This window comes from Montipora capricornis, chromosome 2, assembly GCF_036669925.1.
Source record: "Montipora capricornis isolate CH-2021 chromosome 2, ASM3666992v2, whole genome shotgun sequence".
In the NCBI taxonomy this organism is placed as follows: domain Eukaryota; kingdom Metazoa; phylum Cnidaria; class Anthozoa; order Scleractinia; family Acroporidae; genus Montipora; species Montipora capricornis.
In genome coordinates this window covers 24,349,330-24,375,364 of record NC_090884.1, presented here as the reverse complement: position 1 = coordinate 24,375,364, position 26,035 = coordinate 24,349,330, and the positions used below count along the sequence as shown (strand labels likewise).

Sequence of the window (26,035 nt, the reverse complement as noted above, 5' to 3'; positions counted from 1 at the left end):
TTTTAGATTGAATTTCCCGCGAATGAGACTCCCACAGGAGCCCGATGACCAATCACAAGAAATTAAGCTGACGTCATAGGGTCACCGAACCGGAACTGCCTTTGTTTTTTGACCTAATTCGCGGGAAGGGCTAGTCTAAAAATAAACCTACTTATGAAAACGCCGTTTCACAGACGCTGTATGGAAGTTGCACGCTCCAGATGGGCTCCTGCCACATTTAAATTCAGTACAGAGACACACAATGTTTCACAGCATATTGTCTGCATAAGAATAGCAATGAAAATGAACTTTCTTGTAGGTTCAATTTCCCTAAGGAATGCTGTGATCAAACACACTTAGAATATGAAAAGTTGAAATCCAAAGATAATGTAGAACGCTGCAAAGTCAAGATTGTAACAAAACGTAATGATGATCGTCTTAATAATCACCAGAGACTTCAGCTGCAAGGATGGCGAGCAAATTGTGATATTCAAGTGATTATAGATTACCATTCTTGCCTGGAACACATTGCAAAATATGCATCTAAAGCTGAGAAAATATCATCTGTTGCAAGAGAGGCTTTTACATCAGTACATGTACTTTGTGAATCTTCTAATCACAATGACAGTAAAAGTGCTTTGAGAAACTTAATGATGAGAGCTGTTGGGCAAAGAGATATGAGTATTTAAGAAGTGATGCATCACATACTTTGAATCAAACTTGCACGTTCTTCTTTTCAAGTAATAACGACGTCCCTTGATTGCTTTCGGAAAGTAGAATAGACAGCAGATGGCAGTTTAAACACCGAGCCTTCTTTTCTTGACTCTTATGCGGTCAGGGGTATATTCGAAGCAGATTTCCCAGGAATTTCCAAATGCAACTTTATAGAGTTTGCCTCCAATTACTCTCAAGCTAAAACAGGAATTAAAAGGAGGGCTTCTCCTGTTGTGATCAAGGATTATCCAAACTAATCTTCAAGTCCCAAAGGGCCTTCTTATTGTTTGTTCTGTAAATACCAATTACTGAGATATAAACCTTGGCAGCATTCAGTTGATAATGCATGGGGTGACAAAGAAAGATCTGATTGTATTTACATTGATAACTGGCATTCTTTCTTAAAGACACCAAATGCAAAACAATTTGTTCCAAATTGGCTCCAGCAAATAAATTCAATTTCAGATTATGTGAATCAAGTCATTGACAAAGATCACTTCACAGAAACTGATACTGGCGAGAGAGAAGAGTGGATGATTCAAGCTGACCTGAAATTCAATGGAAATGGTGAAACTGAACAAACCTGTGATTGTGAAACTGACACCAACATTGCTGAAGACCGGTCATTTTATACAACAGAGCAAAATATAATTGGTGATATGCCCCATTGGATTGATGAGCAAAAAAAAAGCCGTTATTCAGGAAACAAATCTAACACCAGTGCCAATTGAAATTGACAAAATGAATTACAATCAGAGTTGCTTTCAACAGCATTAAAGACCAGTTTTTGGGCAGTAACAATAATCACCTTTTCATTATAATTACTGGTTTAGGTGGTTCTGGCAAAAGTTTTGTAATACAAGCAGTAACAAATCTTATAAATGAACAATGTAAAGTATGTGCTTACTTTGGAATAGCTGCATTTAATATAAACGGAACTACTCTCCATTCACTACTGCAGCTACCAAGAAGAGGTAAAAAGAATGGCCCATTGAAATCGTCTGCTTTGACAAGGTTGCAGGCTGATTTAAAAGGAGTAAAATATCTTATTATGGATGAATTTTCCGTTATAGGACAGAAAATGTTTGGTTGGATTAACAAGTGTTGTAAGGAAGCTACTGGCTGCACTACTGTTCCATTTGGTGGAATTTCTGTAATATTACATGTAGTTGGAGACATGCAAAAACAGTGCATGCAAATTTGTTAAGCTTGAACATTACACAACATGACGACAGAGATCACAGATCCACTTACGGTGTTCGATTCATTCTCTGTCTTTGTTGAACCCATAAGCTACCACATAATTTTCCAATGGTTTCAGTGTTGTACATAACACACACTTGGTAAAATATTACAAATACAGCTCACTTTGATTACGGCTCGACGGGCGAAAGATTTTTGTCAAAGTCCGTTACTCGCCGCCTGTCTTGTTTATCCAATTGACGTTCCATTCTTGAGCTCCGTAAAGGTATATTTTGCTTGAACATCCACTAAAACGCCATTCGCGTTACAATGACTTTCAACGCCATTGCAGGTTACTTAAATATTTAACTTTGTCCACCAGATAAAACGTACACATTTCTAGTACCCCCTGAAACCTACCAAAAATACGCGCAGATATTTCTTTTCCACCGCCTGTATTGTTTATCCAATTGACGTTCCATTCTTGAGCTCCATAATAGTATATTTTGCTTAAAGATCCACCAAAACACCATTTGTGCTTCAATGACTTCGACGCCATTGCAGCTTATTCAATATTCTACTGGGTCCATCAGAGAAATCTACGCATTTCGCAGGCTACCCCCTGAAACCAGAAGACTCTATGCACAAAGACACCACTTAGTAGGGGAGTGAAAGGAAAGACTTTTCCCGACACGGAAACGGAGAAATGAAACGCAGATTCCGACTGGGTTTGGCAACCCAGTAATGAACTCCTTTTTGTACTGTGTTTACAAAAAACACCACTGCTCTCAGCCAATCAGAATTGAGTATTTGTGTTATGCATATGAATTCGAGAATAAATCGCACTGCTTAGAGCCAATAAGTTTGCATGGATCACCAGCGATTTCTAAATGGTTGCAGTAAAAGAGTTTATTGCACGTCACCTCACGTTTGCAATTCCGTGTTAATTTTAATTAACCGAGTCCACAGCCTGCCTCACTGCCTGACCCGAACAATAGCCCTTTTCACGATTAGTTTTTCTCAATAGCCCACTTTCGATATATCAAAATTCAGTCCGAAACAAAGGGCATCATCTCGAGGCTCTGGGGAATAAACTCATACAAATCCTTATATCTATTCCCCAGAGCCTCGAGATGATGCCCTTTGTTTCGGACTGAATTTTAATATATCGAAAGTGGTCTATTGCATTACAATGTAATCTAACGTGGGTGCGAGGCAATTTCGGGTTAAAACTTCTTATTATATGGCTTGTGTTTGTAGCCGATATAACGCGAGCTTTGATTGGCTAATTATGACTGAATTGTAGGGAATTATTCTCCCGTAATGCCCACGGGCCGATTACGGGCTTGCAAAAACAAAGCAAAAGGTAATTAAAAAGCCTTATAATAAGCTACTTACTAACCGAGCTAGCTCGAGCCGTACTGGGGAATATTGGCCCTCGGTCGTTTTTGTACGGACCTCGCTGCGGCCACGACCTCGGGCCAATATTCCCCAGTACGGCCCTCGCGCTCGGTTAGTAAGAAGTTAAAAATAGCACGAAATTGCCTCACATTCATGCTAGAGTACATTGTAATTCAAATGAGAAAAACTAACCGTGAAAAGGGCTATTGCAAATTAAACAAAGTTTGTCAATTTCAACCACACATCACCATGACGTTTTTATTTAATATACCACGCAATTACCATACTTCATCTTTAATCTCGTGCTAGTCCACACTTAATTTATTACTGAAGAGCTTTCAATGCCATTTTATTTGCTTGGAGCGTAAACAAAAAAGGGGAAGGTTTGAAGTCGGAAAAGCACTCTGTGGTAAGAGGAAGCCTAAAAATGGATCGATAATTCGCCAGAATCAGCATACAATTAATAACCAAGGAATGTATCTTGGTGTTCATATTTTGTAAACATGAGCAGTTTTGTACAAAAAAAAGGAATATTTCCACTTGGAATTCACCTATCTTCTCCCCACACCGCCATCCCCTTACACTAAACCCAATACTCCCCACTTTTGAAACATTCAGCATTGCATCTACGGAAAACGGCAAACGTGAATTCGAAGAAAAATGAACGATTTGAACTCATTTCTTTACCATAAGCTACTAATGCCAAGCAACGTCTCAAAAGAGAAAAATAAGGTAGATACAAATTTTCATGCTTTTAAGAAAAAGAGCAAAATGCCGTTTAAGGTAAACGCAATGCTAATATTATTGAGGATGATGATTATTCACGAGGATTAGGATTATGATTATTATTCTGATTATTATTATTATTATTATTATTATTATTATTGTAGGTACTGACGCAAATGTTACGTTATGCAACGCAATTTTGACAATAATTATGCAAAGCGAAAACAATTGAAAGAGGAATGAGCGGCAAAACAACAACAGCAATGGATTTGATGTGAATTCTTGAAAACTAAATTTAAAGTTCACTTCTTTCAAGCAGAGTGGACGACGATAAAGCTTCAAAAGGCAAAGTTTGATACTGGTCAGCTGGATCGATCGTGTTAAAGAGCGGGATATCAACTGTTTTCACTCCAAATTCATTACGGTCTTTTCCCTCGTATTACTAGGCTCTCATACACCGTTTGTTGCAGCAAAATGTGCCACAAATATTACCTTGACTTGTAGAATGAAAAATGTACTTAAACCCAAAATGCTGAACAGTAAACCTTTTTTTTGAGAGGTATTAAAGATCGTGATTTGATCCCTAACGAACGTTTCCGGTGCTTGCTTCAAAGTGATTCACTACAGGAATTAACCTGCATTATAACGTTGTGTAATTTAGTAGTTACAACCGAACACGATGTTAAGGCAGGGCAAGCTATATAGGCGCCCCGCATCTGTTCATTCTTAACAGGAAACCAATTGCTTAAGAAGCGACGAGCAGACTGTGAGTTGCCTTACCACTCGTTTACATCATTTAAGCACCCAAAGTGCATTTAATCTACCCATTGTGAACAGTATGTAAGACAATGTCTATTCTATTTGCCGTAGAATTTCTTGTTTAACAGGAATATCAGCAAGTTAACGTTGATCTTGGCACGACCAAACATCTTCATGACTGCCACACCTTCGTACTGAAGCTGAAGTAAATCCTGTGTAAACAGCAACGAACTCACAATTACCAACCAGGCAGCCGTTCTACATGTTTTATCATGACCAAACCTTGGTAGTTTTTGGTTAGGCTACTTTATGTCTCCTTAATAACAGTAGACAAAATATTCTTCGATAGGAAACCCCACTCAACTCTCACAACAAAACATGCTGCTGCGTTTTGCATAGTAAGTCTGAAACACAGCCGTTTCTTTCACCATAACCCTCTGGGATCTGCGTGGACAAGAGGCTGCAATGTCAGACTAAAGGAAGACTAAACAAGCTGATAGTGCCAAGCTGGTCTAAGGACATGCAATTCCCAAACTCGTCTTTGGGCTGTGAGATGGACGGTGATGTAGCAGCTTTCATAACGTATCGTGTGATTGGCTCGCTACCCAAATCAAAAACAAAAGACCAAACATTTGAAACAACGACTTTCCACTAGCACAAAAATCTGGCACGACACTCCGAAATCTTGGTACCGTACCTATGTTTTTCGGGTACGGCACGGTAAATATTTCGTGTGTAAACAGAACAAACAGAAGCATATTAGGCACCCGTGCCAGAAATTATAAGAGTGTCGAGCACATCTCTGGAGGTATCCTCACCACGGTACCAAATCGTGCCACGATTTTGGAGTGCCGTGCCAACTATGTGCGTGTGTAAAAGAGGTCTTAGACCTTAAAATAATAGCAGGTTACGAGAGCTGCTACACTACTTCTCTGGGGCCGGTTGCTCGAAGCCTGGTCAGCACTAACCGTTGGTTACGAGGAATCAAAACCTATAGGTTTCCATGGTATTTTTCGGTTGGTTAGCGCTAAACATTCTTCAAGCCGCCAGGGCCTGGAGCCCGTTTCCGGGCTGGACAAGCTATTTACTAAATTGCCATCCGCTTGTTTTGATAAACTGGTCTTTTAGCACGTTTTCAAGATATCCCCTTTGCTGAAAATCTGTTGTTGTTGAAATACCTTTTTCCGACCCCGCACTGAAGCTTACTCACTCAGCTCTGGAAAGGAAGGGCAACGAACTCACCTGAAAAACTAGCTCCACCTTCTCCATAGCAACGCCCATGAACTTAGCGGACACTTCAAAGACTCCAACCTCATCTGCTGATTTGATCTCGAACATGACATTCTTGAATCTACGATAGACCGGGGAAAAGACAACTGAAGTTCTGTAATAACACATTAGGAGTCAAAATAACAATTTTAAGGTTGGTAGAGTCAGCTTCTTTCTCAAATTGCTGGAATGGTGTTGGATCAGATCAGAGGGAGACGAAGAGAATAAACAAAACATCACCGTGGCAGATTCAAAAAATTCCAGAAAGACGGGGCCGAAGAAATTCCGCCAAGAGTGCACCCCTCCCTTCCTCAAGAAGGATAAGAAGAATATAAAGAACTAAGAGATATAGGAACCAAAGATCGAGCCACGGCCTCAAAATGGGAAAGTAAGAACTCCGGATTTCTTTTCAAGGTAAGCTTCCCCTACTTACTCTTACTCTCTTAAATCCGCATACGAGATAATTCACTGTTTTTACCTCTGTCATTGAGAATTGAAAGGTCCTCAAACTTCCAAATCATGTACCCTTACCGTTTCAATTATAGACCACTCTTCACGTTTTCATATTTTCTTGAGCGTATGCTTATCAGGCTTGCAGGCGTTATTCTTATAGGAGACAGAAGCATTTCTGAACTTGGGATTAAAAGGCTTATCAGCAGAACACCACAGAATATTTTACAGCAGTGCTAGCATGTTCCCTGTAAATCACACTTTTATGTAGGCACAATTTACACCCCCGCTTCGTCACTTACTGTGATGGGGGCAGTCCCTCAATTTCCAGAATGACTCCTTTCTCGTACAGTCTCTGTGCAGTGTACTTGACATCTCCACGGTACACGTCTACCTTTCCCTTCTGCTGCTTGGCTCGCGAGGGTTTCCTGGTAATTTGTAGAACATAAAATCAAACTTTCTTTTCACGACCCCACTGAGTCCATAGTAATATCTAAGAGACAAAGACTTTGAAATCTAAGAGAAACAAGAGTTTGAAACCAGTGTAGTCCAACTGCATCAAACAAGTTGCTTTAGTGTTTCCTTGGAATATACCCTATCCTCTTTAGGGAAAAACTTAACATGGTTAAATGTAGGTATTGTTGTCTAATTATAATTCATAAAAGCGTTAGCCAATAAAAGCGCAGTATTCAGGTCACAAGTATGCTCCTGTAAACCAAGAGTCGATACATTTCAAATGTTACTCTACATTAAAATTCAGAATGACAATTCTAATAGCCCTTTTTACCGATACGGCGGCCATTTTGATTTCTACTGTTTCGAAAGACATTATGGGATGCCCAGGGGGCAAATTAATATGTATTTGTCCCCTGGGCATCCCATAATGGCTATTCGAAACAATAGAAATCACAATGGCCGCCGTATCGGTAAAAAGGTCTATATAAGGAGACTCAAAGGGTTTTCCGACAGCGCGAGGAATGGAGCCCAAGATACATGCCAGCAAATAGGCCATTTCCGCGTCGCTGTTTGCCTCTGGTTCAAAACGAGTCTTCGTGCTAAATCCTTCAAATGATAATGAGTTCGATTTGCATGAAAATCATTTCCATTTGAATGGTTGTCCACCAGGACTCGCTTTGAAACAGAGGCAAACTGCAACTCGGAAAAGGGCTACTACCCGGGAGAATTCCGAAAACCGGAAATGAAGCTTGTTAGGTTTGGTTCTCGAAAGTTGGCTTGGTGCTGCACACTGAGTTTTTGTATACACATAGGACACGTTATTTCAAATTCTCAAAGACAATTTGAAGAAACTATCTACTGGAATTTTCATATCATCTCCTTACAGTTTTCATAAATAACTGATCTTCTACTAGATAGTTTTTTCCCCATGTCACGTTTACGCTTTTGAACTTGATGAATCTTCACCGAGCTCGTTTTTGAGACACTGACTGAAAACTGAGCTTCAGAGGGTCTTTAAGCTGTGCAGTACCGTTGACATTGTAACACTTGGGGCGCCCCAGACAAATTTAAAAGATGCCGTACAATAGTTTCATGCAGATGTCAAAATGTTGTCTTTCTAATAAGATTAGCAGTTGTTTTAATTTTTTATCATTGGACATCCACTGCTAATCCTGAAACCCTCTCGATCCTCCTTAATCTGGCTTATTTAAATTGAACAAAAAATGTACACGACATCCTTTGTAAAACCTGTAGGTTCATACCCAAGTGAATAAATTGTTATTCAGCCCTTGATCAAGGACGACTTGACCCACTATGGTAAATATGAAGGACAAGTTCCAATTACTACCTGATACAGGAACTTAATTGATGATAACTGATCCAGATATTTCTCTATTAAAATTATTCCTGATGTAAGGAAAGTGATACCCCTATGGAAAAAAGGCGAGAAGCAGCAAGCAACGTCTACTCACTTTCCACTCTTGGCCAGGTTATCTAAGCAAACACGGATGTACTGATTGTAGTAGTCAATCTGTTCTTCATAGAATTGTGATTTTGTCTGCAAGCTTTCCAAAGTCTGTCCAAGTTTTTTCTTTTCTTGTCTCCGTCTCTGGCGATAGCGCCTTTGATTTCGAATGTCCTACAATAACAAACCACGTTACCAATCAAGATACAAAAATATGATGTTTCATCCAGAAGAGAATAACATGAGACTGGTCTGTCGTAACCTTGCTTGTGCAGAACGAAATGTTAAGCCGATGTTCACAAGACATCTTGGCAGTCATAACAAAAGACCAAATCGAAAATTCAGCAACTATAGTGATGGAATAATCTCAGATTAACTACCCTCAATCACGGATGAAAGTTCAGTTTTTATTTCTTTTATCTTTCATTATCCAAATTAAAACAAGGTATAGAAGATTTCCTTTCCTCCAACTTCTGAAAGGGGAAGTCTTTGTCAGTTGGTTAATGAGAAGCTTTCTCATCTCGATACATTATTTAAAGTTCCATTCACTGTGAGTTTCTTTTACGACATCCGTCTGATCCGTGTGAGCGTCAGAAACCAGCTTCTGTTCATAGATATTAGCTTAGGGGGTTCGGACGTACGGAATCAAAACTGTTTATCTTTGCTGACGTTTTACAGAATTGTGAAATACTTCTTTCAAGTGTATGCCATCTTAGATGCCGTACCTTTGCAATAGCGTTAATAATATCCTGATAGTCGTTCTTTATGGTAACCACTCCTTGGCTTTCAAGCATGCGCAGATTTCTTATGATCTTTCTCTTCAGTCCTTCTAAAGTAAGCCTGACAAAACAAATCACTAAGTCCAAACCACTAACAAAATAAAATAGTAAAGATAGCAAGGAAAGAGACTTGCTTACATGTAATTCATAATTTACATATTTCCCTGAAAAAGACCTATATTTTTTATCGTATAATTTTGGTGCACAAATTATCCCCTTTAAATTGAAAAAGGTTTAAAAAAATTTATTGGAAGGAAAAAAAGATATAGCTAAAAACGTAAACAAAGCCCCTTACCGAGGGATCTTGAAAACGACTCGAGAAACGTTTTGAGTCGACGTCGTTTTAAGTTGAGTGATTTTTCCATAAACTATACAAGACAGTGCGCCATATGCTCTAGACTTTCCACCTACCAGCTGTCTTTTCAAGTGTTACTTCAAAAACCCTCTCGTTTAGCTACCGCAAAAGGGACCCTTAGCCGATGAAATAACGCGCATGATTAGTGTCAGTACAGGTATCAATGGGGTAAGACTGGCCCATTATATCTCTTAAGCAAGCACGGTGACCTATCTTTTTTATTGTAGTTCTCAAAATAGGGATTGGTAGGGAACATTCAGGGAAAGTGTCAAGAAAATCGTTTGACAATTTTTTTTTCTGAGGAATCACCTTAAAATATCAACTTCCACAGAATCCTAACAGCTTTTTGAAGGGGAAAACCAAGTATTGGTATTAAGAAAACTATTTCAGCATTACTTTGGCTCACAACAGTCCTGAATTGCATATATGCATATTAATAGCTTTCAGGCTTCCAAATAATTGACACGAAGACGTGCTATGTATTGCTTACAGATAAATAAGACAGCCAAAAAGCAGTATTGGGTAAAACATACTTGGTATCGCCATACGCAGATGCAGATCTGGACACGTTGCCGTGGGATTTGCTCTTACTTTCATCGCTAAGTTCTCTAAGCTTCATAAAACGCATGTGATCTTCTTCCTGCAAGAAATGCGTCACTATTTATTTCACGCTGAGGTGAAGGAAGGGAATAAATCCATTGCTTTGTCAAGTTATCCGTAACAGGAACTGAGAGAGATCTCTTTTACTAAAACATTTCTTCTGCTAAAACTGAAATGCCTCTCCTTGATCTCACGCCATCGTGGCGCGAGCATGAATTGTATTGGTCCCACGCGCAAGCTTCGCGCTACGTTACTTTAAATAGGCTTATTAGGGAGCTTAGGCACGCGTGTTTTTGAGACGCGGACGGCAACAGGAAGAGAAAACTTCGCGTGCCAGGACAGTGCTGTCTCTCAGATTTTTGTATTAATCATCTCTTATGGAGAAAAGATACTTTGCAACGTAAATGTGGTCGCGTGAAAACAAGTTAAAAGGGAAGATAGCTCACTTCCGGTTGCCGTCCGCGTCTCATTAATTGCGGTTCTCTGCGTGACGACGACGTGAAATCACTAAATTTTAGGTTTTGACGACAACGTGAGCACGCAACAGAGAATCTTTCATTCTCTATTTTCAGTCTGAAACCGCTCGTACCAATTTATTTTTAGGATACTTCGCCCACAATGTACGACGTGAACGAGATGGAATAATCGCGAAAGACTTTTACTAGAGCAAAGTTCTATTTTGAGGGGACGTTTTCGTCGACGGCGCCTTCGTAGATCTTAAGGTCCCTATTAGCAACAGAAAGGGAACGTCAGGGGCGACGGCGCGCGCAGAAAAAATACCAATGAGAATTCATAAGTAGTAGACTCCAATCTTTCTTCTCTATTCTCATTGGTAGTTTTGCTGCGCGCGACGTCGCCACTGACGTTCCCGTTCAGTTGCTAAATAAGCCTATTATAAATAGGGAGCTTAAGCACGCGCGTTTTTGAGACGCGGACAGCAACCGGAAGTGAGCTGTTTTCCCTTTTAACTTGTCTTCAGACAACCACATTTACATTGCTAAGTATCTTTTCTCCACTAGAGACAATTCGTATAAAAATCTGTCCTTGCAGGAGAAATGTCCTCTTCCGGTTGCCGTCCGCGTTTCAAAAACGCGCGTGCTTAAGCTCCCTATTAATAGCGTATGACAACGAACTTCGCTTTCATATCACTGATGAAGGCTTAAGCATTAGACGAAACGTCTGTTGAAAAATATCAAGAGTCAGTGGCAAACATAGAACAAATATATCATACACCTTATTTCAAAGCGGCCACCATTTTAGTATTCTTTTATTTGATTGCAAATTGGCCCTTTTGGCCTCGTTCAAGGTTAAATACTCTTGAATTTTACGTTTGAAAGCGACACCAAATGGGCTAATATGCAAGGAAACAAAAGAATACTAAAATGGCGGCCATTTTGGAATAAAAGTATATAAAAGCATTTAATTGACACAAAATATCTGAACATATCGTATCTAAAAAAGCCATTTGCCTTCCTGAAGTCATTCTAATAGAAAAGAAGTGTTGTGAGGGACAAAACAGCCTTTTTGTAACAATTAGCTCCCGCGATCCCCAAACCGGTAATGCTGAATCTGACCACCCCTACCTACTCAAATACCAGATCATTGGCTAAATTCAGATAATCCTCACTTGTTCATCTGAGGCAGTTGTCTCCAAGATTTCTGTAAGGTTCTCGCCTGGTTGGACTTTCAACACGTCAACGATCATTCTTTTCGTTCTGCAAAGATAATATTATAAAGCACTCCAAACGATTGCCCTTCAAGGAACTAAGATTTTTAATTGACTACTTTGCGTGGATGTGACCAATTAACAATGGAATCAACCTCATGGCCATGGGGTATTTGGACTCGGTTGAATGTTCAGTTATAAAGGTTCCTTTCCTGGGGTGAGTGGCCTTTTTAACCCATGGCATTAAGTCAACAGAAACCATTTCAATACTTCATTTACCCTTGCATAGCATTGGTTTATTTAATCGGTAACCCCTTTATTTTAAAACTAGCAATGAACTATCCGTAATGTATTTGGTGTCCTAGGGCTCGTTTCTTGAAATTTTCGAATACTTTTCGGAGCTGCCATCCGCTTGTTCAGATATGCTGGTCTTTTGCACATGTTTTTAAGATAACAAAATGGACATGAAGTTTGACGGTGTAAAATCTCTCCGTTTTAAGAAAAAGAGGGAATTGTGACACCCCATCCTGCGAGCAGAGCTTCTATAAAACTCGGCAGAAAGCGAGAAAGAGAGGCTCTATAGAAATCATGTCAAGTCTTGTAAGTCACCGCAGCCCAAGTTTCTGAACTAGTCACTCCGGTCAAACCGCACACTCAATGAAGACTTAACACGATTTTTGCAGAGTCCTTTCTTTGTTGTCGAGTTAAGAAAGGCTCTGCTGGCAGGATGGTGACACCCGTAAAAGGCCCCAAAAGTCCCTGGACTTTCGAGAAACGGGCGCCTGATTATGGAATCCACGAACTGTTACAAAACAGTGAGAAGTCAAACCAACTTTCCCCAGTTATAAATTCTCAAAGTGCTGCATGAGCCATCTCATTCATGGAAGAGGGAAAATCGTTTACATGGTCTATAGCAAATTGGTTAAATTTCCCTGGATTTCTGACATAGTAGGCAAAATTTATTTTTGCCACTTAAATCTCTAGAATACAGTCCTTCGTTTCACATCAACCCACAAACCACTCATAGCATATGCGGGCAGGAATAAATTCAAAACGATGAAAATGTTACCTACTACCTTTCTGTTCCAATGAAGCAGTCGAAATCTTGGTCTTTCAATTAGTAATTAAGGGTATGTGTATTTCAAGCGCTTCTGTACAATATACATGTTACGTGCGCCCTAAACAATTCCATGATTCCTCACCAGTACCAGACCCCCTACAGTTTCGAGATGAGAAATGACAACAAAGGAAAAAAACTTTCCAAACGCGAACCTCACAAATAGAGCTCTCATGTCAGAGTCGTCATCATCTGGCACTTCAAACTTGTTTGTCAGTGTTAAATAAATCTCCGTTTTCGCCGACTGAGTTGTTAATCCTTCTTCGCCGTTGACGGGTGAGCCCTCGCCTAGCATTAAAAGAAATAGTTTGTCAATAAAAACCCAACGTCAAGGCAGCTTTGTAAGCGCACCATGTTGTTTGCTTATCACCAAGTCAAAGAATTAACGAATGTAAAGGATTGTGTCAAAAGTGCAGGGCCGGTTTTGGAGGCACTGACAGTCTGCAGTGTTATTGAGTGGATTCTGGGAAGCAACCTTTACATGTAATGCAAGGAAAGCGATTTACAATAAAAGTGTTTCGTTGGCTGTCACTGGTGTATCACCATTATCGCATGCTTCTGATCAGACGGAAACGAGACAACTCTATCTCTCATTCCGCCATACTTTTTCACTCAGTGAATCAAGCAAGATTAATAGACAAATAAATAAAACTAGTACTGGACATTAACGTGAAACTTAGCGACGTTTCGCCTAAAACCCCTAGGAAAGCCGAGATGCATGATGGGACACCACGCAAAACAGTGTCCCATCATGCATCTCGGCCTGCACCAACGATTGTGCATGAAAGAAGCCTGGTGGTTCTAGGCGAAACGTCGCTAAGTTTCAGGTTAATGTCCAGTACTAGTTTTATTTATTTGTCTATTTATTCAACTGGATGTCTAACATTCACCGTTTCCTAAGCAAAATCAAGATTAACAACATTATGGCCCTGTTGTTTAAAGTTTGATTTGCTGATCCTGAGTAGTGTTAGTTCATTTATCCAGCCAATACAAATTGTTACTCCTCACTTTTGACTTCTTTTTTTTATTATTAAGCCTACAATTACCCTATGAAATCACGTTTCTTTATTTACTTCTGCTTTCTTTAAGGCAAGTGTCTTGAAACAACTAGGATCAGAAGTAGTGATATCTTTCCTAAGAATGACGGCATTGCCAATCAGGTAAACCCAACATTTCTTTATTCACCAGGCTTGAATTCAATAGAGCATCAAGACTCGTTTTACCTAGCATAGATTCTACATTGGGAGCATCACCCAGGTCATCCAGCAACTCATGCAGAGGGTCGTTTGGATCAGGGGCTATCTCATCCCTGTGATCTAACAGTAGTGTGTGGGTATCACATATCTCCTGTACTGAAATGTAAATGGCTGGTTTGGTGAGCATCACCACATCTGTGTACTCATCGATATTGAAGTGAACTTCAGGTTCCTCCACTGTTGAAACTTCTAAGAAGAATCGCCTGAAATGAAAGCCAAAAAGGGCTGTTGAAACTCAAAAGCCCAACTGACAATCAAAACACGCGGCTATTGAATTGATCCCTGTAGTGTGGTATCCCAGGGGAAACGCCTGAAAAATGACGGAAGGGAACGTATATCACCATGTCTCCAGATGTTGTGAACTGATCCGAGATTAGCCTTAATTATATTGCTCTCACCCCTATTTTTACTGGTTGGTCTGAGGTATAACCACGATGACCTAGACAGGTAGAGGATCAGCTGTAGAGTCCTTTACAACTTATACAATACAATACAATACAATACAATACAATACAATACATACTTAATTGACCGCTCCCCATAGGGGCTTTTCAGGGCCAATGAAACACAACGAAACGACGAAACAGAACAAGAACAACAACTGTTAAGAATCCCAACCGGCCGGAGGGAAACCAGTTGGCTCTTTACAAGTGCAGCTGGGAAGTTGAACCAGGGACTACCAGAATCAAATTCAACGAGTGGTCAGAGCGGGTCTTGAACCCGGGATCTCCGGATCTCAAGGCAAGCGCCCTAACCACTGGGCCACACTGCCTCACTTGAAACCACTCTGGTTAGAACAGCTGGAAAAATTCAACTAATCATTACTCAAAAGGCAGCTGTGGATTACCAAACTAAAAAAACCCAACAGTATCGATATCTTGTATGATGGCCGTAGGAGGACGCTGATTCACTCTCACATCCAAAAGCGCAAATCAATCTCGCAGGTGTTGCTCATTACAAAATGGGAGACACTCAAACCATGCACTTGTAAACCGGACTGATAGACAAAAATTGTGAAAAACTGTTCAAGTGAAAGCCAACAAGTTTATCTCTTTTTTAGACTTATTTTAAGAATTCACATTTTCCCATTTGAGAGTGCTAAATATCTTATTAAAATTCCTTCCCTCCTTCAAAGGAAACATTTTACCAAATTTATGATTGCGCATGAGAGGACGAATTTCTTAGAGAACTACAATGCTGCATTTTGGGAGACAAGTCCTAGAATTTGGCATGAACTGCGTTGACCAGGGAAATTGACTGGCATCCAAAAAAGCGGTTGAAAGGCATGTTTCCAGCAATTAGACCTTCACTTAGTCGATTGATGCAACGAAAACTTACTTAAAGCGTTGATGAGCTTCTGCAATGTATCCATTAAGAGGACTCAGGTGCGCGCTCTCACCTCCAAACTGAAAATAAAAATGCAAAAAGAATGGCCAGAGAGCCAGTTCACTTTGAGAAGATTCCAATACAAAGTAATGTAAACGAGAACTCAATTTAAATTCACGTTCGACATCAGACGCACCAAGACCCTCAAAAATTCCATGGAAGGAACAAGATCCAACAGAACAAAGTGCGCAAAGTAACAATTTAAAATGAATGTGAAAGGAAAACCATGAAAGCGCAGTAAAACTGCCTTGGACAACTTGTCTTGCATCAAATCCAACATGTACTAACAACACGTTCTGCTTGCGCAATCTCCGGGTCAGGGTGTTCCTTGTCACTGTTCTTAAAGAGTTCTTTGTCAACAAATCGTTTTCCCAACTGTAAGTATATAATATCGTTCTCTTAGCGATACATATTTAATGAAGTACTCGTCCACTGTTTCAACGCACACTACACTAAATAAACAAGAAACTCAGCTCAAGGTTGCCAGTTGATTTCTAAAGCCACATCAGGGAGATTAGGACTAAAGATGTTTAAGAGACTGAGACGTCTACCACTTCACAGTAATGAAGTGAAACCACAAGTATACATACCGGGTAGTGACTTTGGCATAAACACAGAAACAACCATCTACAGAGATGAACTGGATACTCGTTGGATAGCATGGAGAATTTGAATATACTTCTCACAGAGAGTTTTGATTTGGACCAGGTTCTTCCCAAAATTACTCTGGCATTGTAAAGAGTTAACGCATTGTACAAAAGTAGGATTGTTGATTTCTCACCATTTTATTTGATGCTGCATATTGTAAGATCTTGGCAATGGACCCAAGATTTCTTCTCTGAAAGGGAAATTATTTCACTACTTAGTAAACAGATACTGTGTGACAAAAGTGAAAGGAATTCCGTTACTCAAGTATTGGCCAAATATTCACGATTATTTGCGCATGCAAATTGCAAACACAAATTTCCCTTCAATAACAAGATAAGCCAACCCTTAAACACAAATTTTGCCTTCAGTTTTGAAATCTAAGCCGCTCTTTTAAGAAACAAAACAGCAAAGCCGCTCCAGTGTGTCCAGATATACACACAATTAGCTGCAAGTCGATTTTGATAAGTGTCAGAAAGTATCCCCTTCTATCAATCTTCAACTTCACAATGTTTCCACATAACTCTTTTTCTCAAGTAACATGATGCTGGATTAACCCAAACAAAAAAAAACCCACAACACTACCCTCAAATGTTTTTCATGGTTTCAGTTTCAATAAATTCCACCACCCATGCAATTTAAATTAAGTTAATCTATCTGACAGTCAATTGCCCTACAGTCGACCGGATGTCCAATCTCGACCCCAGAGCTCTTTTCTTGACTGAAGGAGAGATGAGCTCTGCTGAGCCCTGAAACAAAGTGTCTTCTCATTGGTTTTCGTGAAGAACAATTGGTGCATTCATGTTAGCACGAGGAGCGAGCAGGCACCGTAAGGTTCAAATAGCCAATTTTTGGCTATAAGAACCCTTCGGAGCACGTTCTACTACATAGAGTTCCCCAGAGCCTTAGGTCTATCCGAGGTTCTGGTGACGAGAATGACTGAATGTCTAGAACCGCAAGCAATTAGATGCATACCCAATTTTGATATCTAACACGATGTGTCTCGTTAATTGTAACCATTTAATGCTTATTTCAAACAATAAGGTTAGCGTTAGGGTTAGTAGCAGCTCAAGAACATTCAATCTCAGAAACCCAAAAAGGACATAACAGCTAAAAAGCATGGATTACCTGATCTGATGTTAAACCTTTGTCAACTCCAAGTGATACAATATCAAACGCGTCAGGAGCAACAATCGCAGGGTTCATGTATCTGTAGTAGATTAAGTTTCCAACAACCTATAAAACACAGAAATTTAACCGTTTAAAGAGAGTCTTCAGCTGGAGGTGAACGAAAATAGAAACAATATTCTCAAATAAAAGATAACTAACAAAGCTACTATCTCTGATAAGTCACTAAACAACTTTCTATATGATGATATCGATGCAGATAACATCTGATGTGTGCGGAAATGTAACAACAGCGTTTCTTCAGGTGTGCAAATGATTTCTCTTGTCGTCCAAGACCACAACAACAATCGGGCAATACAGGACCACTTCTCATTCTTAAGTTATGGATACTGAGCATGGAGCAAGCCAAACTGAGCACTTTCCGTGTGCACGCATGCGTTAACTAGTCGTGCCAGATTAGTAAGTCTTTATTGGATAACTAGAGCTTATGGTTTAGGATTTATAAACCGCATAAAACACAAATCTCAAGGCGGTTTACATTTTTTTTCTCAAGGGTGCGATCGAAATAAGAAAGCATTTGACCAAGCAATCTGTTTGAGCTCTATTCTTAAGCAAACTCTTCCTACCATTTTCCTTTAAAAAGCATGGCCGCTGTCCCTTTGATCACGAGGTTGAAAACCAAGAAAACCGACGTTCACATTTACCTTTAAGATTTCCGCCTCTGGTGCTTCCGGGAATTTTTCTGAAAGAGCCACTCTTAATGACATAGCAACACATCTCAAGCCATACCTAAAACAGCAAACACACAAGCAAACGTATAACGATGATGAAAACAGCAGTAATGTTACACAATGACATAATCCACTTTCGTCTGGGGAGGAGAAAGAGGTGAAAGAAGTGGAGGATTACCAGCAGCTCACAGGGCAACGTCTTTAAACAAAACAATTCTGCGTTACATATAACACGTGCGCTTGCTATCTCATGTAGGCCTGAAGGCAACGCAACCGTGACCATGAGGAATTGTGATTTTCCTGGCATTTTTTGGTCAAAAATTGGTGAACGGTGCCAAAAGGAAACTCCGCGGCACAACAAATTTGCCCTTGCACTGTAATGAAAATATGGTATGAATTATAAACACTATATTCTTTGTTTTAACTTGTGCGTACTAAAAAGGATTAAATGTTTTGCAGATACACAAAATGACACTGGAGAGAGCACTTACATAAAAATGCTTAATGTGAAAGACCTCCTGGTGTATATCTTCAGCTTAAGTTGAAAAGAACTAAATAATTGTCGCAACTTGCATTTTGGCAATCTTTCCAATGGGCAATTATAAAGCAAGTTGCCACAGGAATGGTAACTTGGTTAACCCCAAACAAAGCAGGCTTTAACAATAAGTACCAACCGTTGAGCACCACGCCGAATGTGAATGCCAACTTAAAATGTTAATGGATCGTTAAGATATCTTAATTGACCATACTCACGGAAGTTTGTCTCCAGACTGCACAATAGAATTCAAGAAAGTGTCTGTTGCAGTAGTGAGGCTTTTTATGGCAGCTTCTATCCTGGCATTGACCTCAGGATGTTTTAGAGCCTGCTCTGGCTCCACATCATATGGTAACTTGCTAAAGTGAAATCAGGAGCATTTGTTTATTTATACATTCGAGTGGCACACACCAAAACCACACAGTCTTTACCAGGAAATAACTTATTGTTAATTTAAGTAATTATTTATAAAAAATAATAAAGTTATCCCCTCCCAAAAGTCTTTTATAGGATGTATTGCTACGCTGCGCTAGGAACGATAAGTAAAGCTTTGTTTCCAAATGAAAACTTGCCTTCAGATAAAGTGATAAACATTTGGTGAAAACCGCTTAATTAATTAACAGAAGCTCTTGCACAATGAATCTTCATAGGCAGAAACTTATGTTAATTTAATTAAAAATACTGTCATCAACTGCATAATGAATAAATCACATAGAGAAATGTACACTTTTCTAAATATTAAAATTGAATATACAACTCCCTATGTATTCGGTACAAACGGTCTTCGGTAATGGTAGAGAGAGCGCGTTAGTGTTTATACCGTAAGCTGGGTTTTCTATGTTGTTGTTTTGGCAGACTGTGGACGACAAAGACCAGCAAAATCACTTTTCGTCATTACAACAATCACATCTTTGCTTTATGTTCACTGCTTAAGCTTTCTAATATTAACTACAAATCAATGTAGCGGTTAATTTGCCGTTCATGCCTACCTTGCCTGCCCAGTTTCTGATTCCATCTGATTAATCCATGCTTTGTACACTTCAAGAGGGTTTGTGTTTATTGAAAGGTTCTTGTCATGAAGTACACCTTCCACCAGTGGCTGCAAAAGCTCTCGCAGCAAACTCTGACCCTTTGGACCTCTTAACACACATATACATCCAAGATCAGAACGCAAATAAATCACGTCATTCAAAAACACTGGAACATCATCAAAACTTGTGACTTTGTTACTGACCTGTTGAAGTGAACCACCATTCTTATGACAGCTGGGTTCCCTGTTACAATGTCCTGCATCTGATCAACTTTTGAACTACACAACAAACAACACCCAAAATGCCCATAAAGTAGAATGAAACATTGCAATAACCAATTAAGAAATACAGCAAAAGGAAAGAGAAGTATGAGTGGAAAAAAGGATAAGATTTAAATGGATTGCACTTGGGTAATCTTGAAATAGAACTGTATCACAGCGGATTCAAGCTCCAAAGAAGTTCAAATTCGCATCTACTTTTAAGTACGAAATGCCATCGTGAATGCTTTAAACAACCTTTACTGAAAATTTAACTGATCTTAAGTCTTTTTCTCAAAGATTTATGCGTCACGGTATCGGTCAGTTTCCCTACTCCAAAATGTAACTCTGCCTCTATAAACAGTTAAATAAGCCGTAATTGGGGCGCGAGGGGGGGTGGGGGGTGGGTCCAAATTTGCTACGGCACCGGCCAGACGTTTTTCTAGTCTATGGCAAAGAAATTGCCAAAATCATTTTATTTAGGTGACTATGTCGAAAAAGGGTAAATACTTGTATTGACTGCTTTGTCACACAAAAAATTGGCCAAAAGATGGGACTGCCTTATAGGAAAATGATGCTTACGAAAAAAAATCACTTGCATTCACTTAATCCACACAAGAAACAAGCATAAACAAAACACAAAATGCTTACATAATTTCTTCTTTAAGAGCAGTGTCAAATAATTTCACCAGCAGGTACTCTTCGCGTGCATTCGAAGCATAATTGTACAATGTCAATATAACAGATTCCATAAACTTGGTGAATTTACTCTGTGGCATCGCAAAAATTAGCTTCGCAAGGTACACTGGATTTGTCTGAAGCAGGTAAAAGAGATTCTGATACGCTTCTAGCTTTTCATGACTCTCTTTACTCAGTGATTTAATTCCCTTCGTTCTCTGCAAAGCCATTGTCACATCTTGCTTCTCACGCTTGAGATTTTTCCCATGAACTACAACATCCTAAGAAAACACAGATGGATACAAGTTGGTCACAGGTCTTGCAAAACAGCATAACACACAGGACAAAAACTTTCCTGTGTCAATTAGGAGTCACCATAGATTCTTTAAACTCTCAAAATGGAGTGGGATGAACTTATTAAGCACAGATCTTTTTTGAGTAACACAAGACAACCAAATGGGTAGTGTTTTCCATTCATGTGCAGAGAAACTACAAGTAAATTTTGTAATCTTTGTATTCTCGCACAAAGAATTTAAAAAACATTGCCTGGAAATAAGAAAAAACATTGCAGTTGTGCAAAACGTTTGTACAAGAAAGCGTGTTTCCCTACATGTATGATTTTGGTTACTGCAATCGTCCACTTTCGATATATCAAAATTCAGCTTGAAGGAGAGGTTTAGAGGACAAAGACAAAGGAAAGTGGATGATATTTGAAAATGGCTTATTAACCAAAGTAATTTAAGTCAGCCAGAATCAAAGGTCCCTTATCCTACACCATAGGAGGGATACAATGTACTCCAAACTGGAACTGGTTGTTGAGCTTGACACAAACTAGAAGATTAAAAGTTTTTGTTTCCTGAAGATATATTTAACTACAGTAGCGTCCATTAAAACAGAAATAAACGCACGTGGGAACATTGATCCAGTGGCAATAGGAAGCTCAAAAGAAAGACTTCAGTACCTGTAAGGTGATCCTGTTTCGAACAAGGAGTCCAATTTTTATGTCCATGAGATTTAAGTCATTCTCCAGTTGTTGATTTGATCTGATCTCAGTCACAACTTGTGCTCTCAACTTCTGAAGGTCTTAAAATAATTTTACAAAACCAATGTCAACATAACATTATTATTGCTAGTTAAAAAATAATCCAAAAATATTAAATCAGTAATTTTTGTTTCAGGAAACTGGATATTTAGGTAAAAAAATTAGAGGGATACGGTATATTTGAGCAATTGGTGCCAGACGTTTAAGGGTTCGAAGTATGTTAGTGTCAGCACTGATAAATCACCTCTCTTATCTCCTGGATTTAAAACCATCCATACAAGCTAAAATCGACACAACATTAAGTTCAAAGACTGTCCATGACAGTCTTGCATAAAAAAGAATTGCATGGGCCAACAATAAACAAAGGTATATAAACAAAACAGGACAATATTATCTTACTCATTAATGGACTCAAGAATTCCCAAGTGAAATCAAGAGAATAAAAAGAACTACGAACTAAACTCTTCTTTACATTTTCTGGAATTTAGAAGATGATGTTGGCCATGGATTAAAGTAATTACCAAGCTCTTCTTCAAAGTCAGCATCGCTGTGTTCCAAAAGGTGAAGGAACTTTCTTACAGTCTTGCATGGTGGATCTTGCATGGAAACTATGAAGAAAGGACATCATCTACCATAAGCAGCATCTTGTATTTAAATGGAGTTGCGAACAAAAATTTCCCTTACAGAATTATTTACTTTGGAGTTTGCTTGTTTATTCAAACTTTGCAGCAAGAATTGTCCTTGGCTTGAAGAAATACGATCACATCTCCGAGGGACTAAAATCATTAGGATGGCTGGACATCAACCACAAACTCAAGTTTAATGACTGTGTCATGATGTATAAATGCCTTAATAACGAAGGCGCTCCTGCGTATCTATTGCAGAGGTTCAAGAAGCGCTCTCAGATCCATAGCCAAGCCACAAGAAACTGAAGCGACTTGGACTTGATCAAATGTCGCCTTGCCACAGGGCAACGATCTTTCAGCTTTCGTGGAGCCAAAGCATGGAACAAGCTTCCAAAATCCGTTAGAGACGCTACCTCGTTAAATAATTTTAAAAAAGAATTTATTGAAACTATTCAAGGAACCTTAAAGACCACCCCCCCCCCACCCCCAATTGTATATAAATCTTAGCTTTATTTATTAATTCTATTTCCATGTCCATGTCGATTTTTATAGTATTGTAGATAATTTATTCATGACTATTTTTTACATTGTGGCTGAAAAGCCACTATGGGGGAGCTTCAATAAATGTATGTAAGTATGTATGTATGTATGTATGTAACAATGGAATGACAAGTGATGATACAACCCACTCCTCACCAAGCCAAGTCAACCCCAACCTTCGACTCTCAAGTCAAAAATCTATTGCTGTGATACTACAACCAATTTTTATACGGTCACAATGCTGGCCAAATTTACACTATATCATAAGACACAAACTACCTATCTAAGAAGGACACTTCAAGTGACCTTAATTTTTGCATTTCACCAAATGATGGAGCATTAAATGTTGCTGTTTATGGAATTTTGTATCACCCAGAAGAAGGTCCTGGAAGAGGCCTTAAATTGTGTTATCAGGCTTCCTTGTCATTACCCACTAACTTTGTTTATTGACAAGAAAGCCTGCACGATACCCTTTAATACTCCAACACCTACTCTAATCCTTCACTATTCCTATGTTCTGTGCATGGTTTTAAAGGTTCTATTCTGTAAATCACTTTTCCCAAGAAGATAGTACTCACTGAGTTTTCTGTAGTCATTCTGTGCAACATTAGCTCTTGCCCATGCCTGGATCTTTACAATAGCATCATTCTGCAATAAATTTTAATCAAGTGATCAAAAAATCACTTGCTTTTTTTTTCTTCAGATTTTGAAAGTTTGTTTGCTTGACACCTGCCTGGCTAAATTTTGAGCTTTAATTTTTATTGAAAGGCCGTTTATTTTGAGTGTAAGTTAAATGGATTTCATGGTCCGCCATTACTCACGTTCAAAACTGATCGGCTGGACCTCAGAGGGTTGGACCAAGGAAAAAGTGACGTCATTCACTCACTACCTTAAAATTTAAGCGTGTAAATGCAGTTTATTATGTAAGCAAACACACTGCATATTAATTCATTCGCATACAAACACATTGCATTCTTAACTAGCAAGTCTTTGACGTCATTTTCTCCTACATGTAAATCCATCTCTATTAAATATTCTACAGTTAGGAATGGCAGACCAAGTTAAAATAAAAAAAGTGTCTCTCTGAAATTAAGGCTTAAAACTTGGGTCACTTAGTGTTTAGTTAACATAGGTTTGAAATCCAAAGGAAAAAAAGATTTGATTTTTTTTATCACAGTACCACTTTAAGCAACTGATAATTATCATCACATTCCATTCAAAAATAAAAATCCCTATATGTGTACTGTACACACATACATATTTAATAATTCTAGAACTTGTGAGACCATACAGCATACAAGACTATACAGGACCACATTATCCAGTTTATGGCACCTTGCACCAACATGAAAATGTTTGCAGCTACATGTACAATACTATTCAAAGAATGGAACACTTACGTGGTCTTTAAAGTATTTGCTTCTCTCCAGGTATTTCTTCCTAGCAAGCCACATTCTCACATATGACTGAATCTGATGAATGGAAATGAACATCCGATGACTCCTCAAATTAACCTTTAATGTACCTTATTATTATTATTATTATTATTATTATTATTCATTGCCACACCAATCACTGTTCTTAAGAGCCGGGTTATCTCAATGGGTATCAAGCATCAACCAGTTGCTTAAGGTCACCAACACCGTTCCAGCACCTTTCTTGGAATTCTTGCAGTACCCAGACTTTCACAACTTCCTTCATTTTCCTGTCAAGGTTATTACTGTTCAAGGTGTGATAAGGTCATCAAGCATTGGAGACAAAGAATATCTATATGTAATAAATTTAATTGCATGCACATTTAGCACAAAAAGACTGCATAGTCTAATCTGTTCAAACAAAACTGCATGCCTATAAGATGAAAATATTTTCTTTATAACCAGTCTTACTTTGATAACTTCATCTGGGTGACTCCTGAATTTTGCAAGCCTCCTTTGGTATTTCAGTCTCTGCATAAATCCCCTAACAAATGCCTAGGAAGAAAATGATTTACATTCCTCAGCACTTTCAAGTCCTTTGCCTTACTTTTTTATTTCCATGAGGCCTGTAACATTGAGATGTGCTGCATTTTTTGATAGAAATTCACCATGTCACAAAAGAGAAACCACAAATCAACATCACAGCATTTTGACAAAAACAGTAACCATGCACGAACCATGCAAGTCTTAGATTACAACACACATTTTTCACATACCCTGCCACAACTGTTACTACACTGCCTAAAACACAGCTACTGTCAGCTTTGAGGGTATCTATTGTGATAACATAAAGTACTGTGTAGTATTGCTGAGCTCTTGCCAAGTAGACCTGCATGGAAGTCTATAGCGAAGGAATAGGAGGCACATGGTGAAGACCAAAGATTTACTTTCACCACATTTCCTTCAAGCAGTGCAAGAATAAAAAAGATTGAACGTTATGCAGACAAAATGTAGCAGACACATTCATACACCCCAACGATTTCAAGATTTTGTCTGAAGAACTGTTTAAGCCCTTTCAAACTGGTGACATTTGAACTTTTGACATTTCAGTATTTGAGCAACTATTTTCTTGCTTGTATTTTCTTAACTCCTCTAAAGGAAGGGAGATGTAATAACATGAAGTACTGAGTATTATTGATGAGCTCCCACAGGCTTGGGAGTTATGTTCTGGTTCATTCCTACTTGTTTGGTAAGAAACAACTAGTGATCTTTATAGTTATTAAAGAAAACTTCATCTAACAAAGCACAAAATTGCTATATATCAACCTATATTCCACATGTTGGTCCTTATAAGGCCACCTTATTAGCTAATTGGCCTGTAAGCAATTTTTGGGACACATGTTGGTAAAGAAATTTTGTGCAGAACCCAAAAAATTTTTTTAATGGTAGCCATACAGTCAAGCACAGACTATCAATACCTGTATTTTGAGAATTGCAGGTAAGTGTTCCTTTATGAATGCTCTCCTTTCTCCATATGCTTTTCTAGCCAGGTATCCTTTCCAGTGTGATTGCAGTTTGATAATAAGTGGTTCATTGGACTGCATGTGCACCCACCGGTCATACTGGGCCGTGACCTGTGATATTACACCCTATTGACAAACACAATCCTCTGTAAGGTCAAAAGACTGACATTCAACCAGTTCGAATGTCTGAGTATTAATTAAGTTTGATGTGAAAATCCAAGATTGGAGAAATACATATATAGGCCCTCAAATTTATGCATTGAATTGGATGCATGCTCAATATTATTATTATATGATACTCAACACAGTGTTCTGGAAGATAGA

General features: G+C 38.9%; 1 protein-coding gene across 1 annotated transcript in view; it reads right to left on the bottom strand.

The window, feature by feature from the left end:
- Window positions 1-3,507: 3,507 nt before the first annotated feature.
- The window catches only part of LOC138039144 (ras GTPase-activating-like protein IQGAP1), a 67,563-nt gene continuing 45,035 nt past the window's right edge, over window positions 3,508-26,035 (bottom strand). Inside the window, exons 21-43 of the mRNA XM_068885328.1 lie at window positions 25,667-25,837; window positions 24,660-24,743; window positions 24,174-24,245; window positions 23,352-23,421; window positions 22,129-22,215; window positions 21,527-21,648; window positions 20,539-20,846; window positions 19,834-19,908; window positions 19,589-19,738; window positions 18,818-18,958; window positions 18,038-18,122; window positions 17,334-17,441; window positions 16,342-16,398; window positions 15,513-15,580; window positions 14,142-14,377; window positions 13,074-13,206; window positions 11,763-11,850; window positions 10,069-10,175; window positions 9,127-9,241; window positions 8,409-8,575; window positions 6,783-6,908; window positions 6,004-6,112; window positions 3,508-4,973 (exon numbers count right to left, since the gene is read on the bottom strand). Coding sequence (XP_068741429.1) covers window positions 4,860-4,973; window positions 6,004-6,112; window positions 6,783-6,908; window positions 8,409-8,575; window positions 9,127-9,241; window positions 10,069-10,175; window positions 11,763-11,850; window positions 13,074-13,206; window positions 14,142-14,377; window positions 15,513-15,580; window positions 16,342-16,398; window positions 17,334-17,441; window positions 18,038-18,122; window positions 18,818-18,958; window positions 19,589-19,738; window positions 19,834-19,908; window positions 20,539-20,846; window positions 21,527-21,648; window positions 22,129-22,215; window positions 23,352-23,421; window positions 24,174-24,245; window positions 24,660-24,743; window positions 25,667-25,837 — 2,793 coding nt within the window. The 3' untranslated portion in view covers window positions 3,508-4,859. The remainder of the gene's footprint in view (window positions 4,974-6,003; window positions 6,113-6,782; window positions 6,909-8,408; window positions 8,576-9,126; window positions 9,242-10,068; window positions 10,176-11,762; window positions 11,851-13,073; window positions 13,207-14,141; window positions 14,378-15,512; window positions 15,581-16,341; window positions 16,399-17,333; window positions 17,442-18,037; window positions 18,123-18,817; window positions 18,959-19,588; window positions 19,739-19,833; window positions 19,909-20,538; window positions 20,847-21,526; window positions 21,649-22,128; window positions 22,216-23,351; window positions 23,422-24,173; window positions 24,246-24,659; window positions 24,744-25,666; window positions 25,838-26,035) is intronic.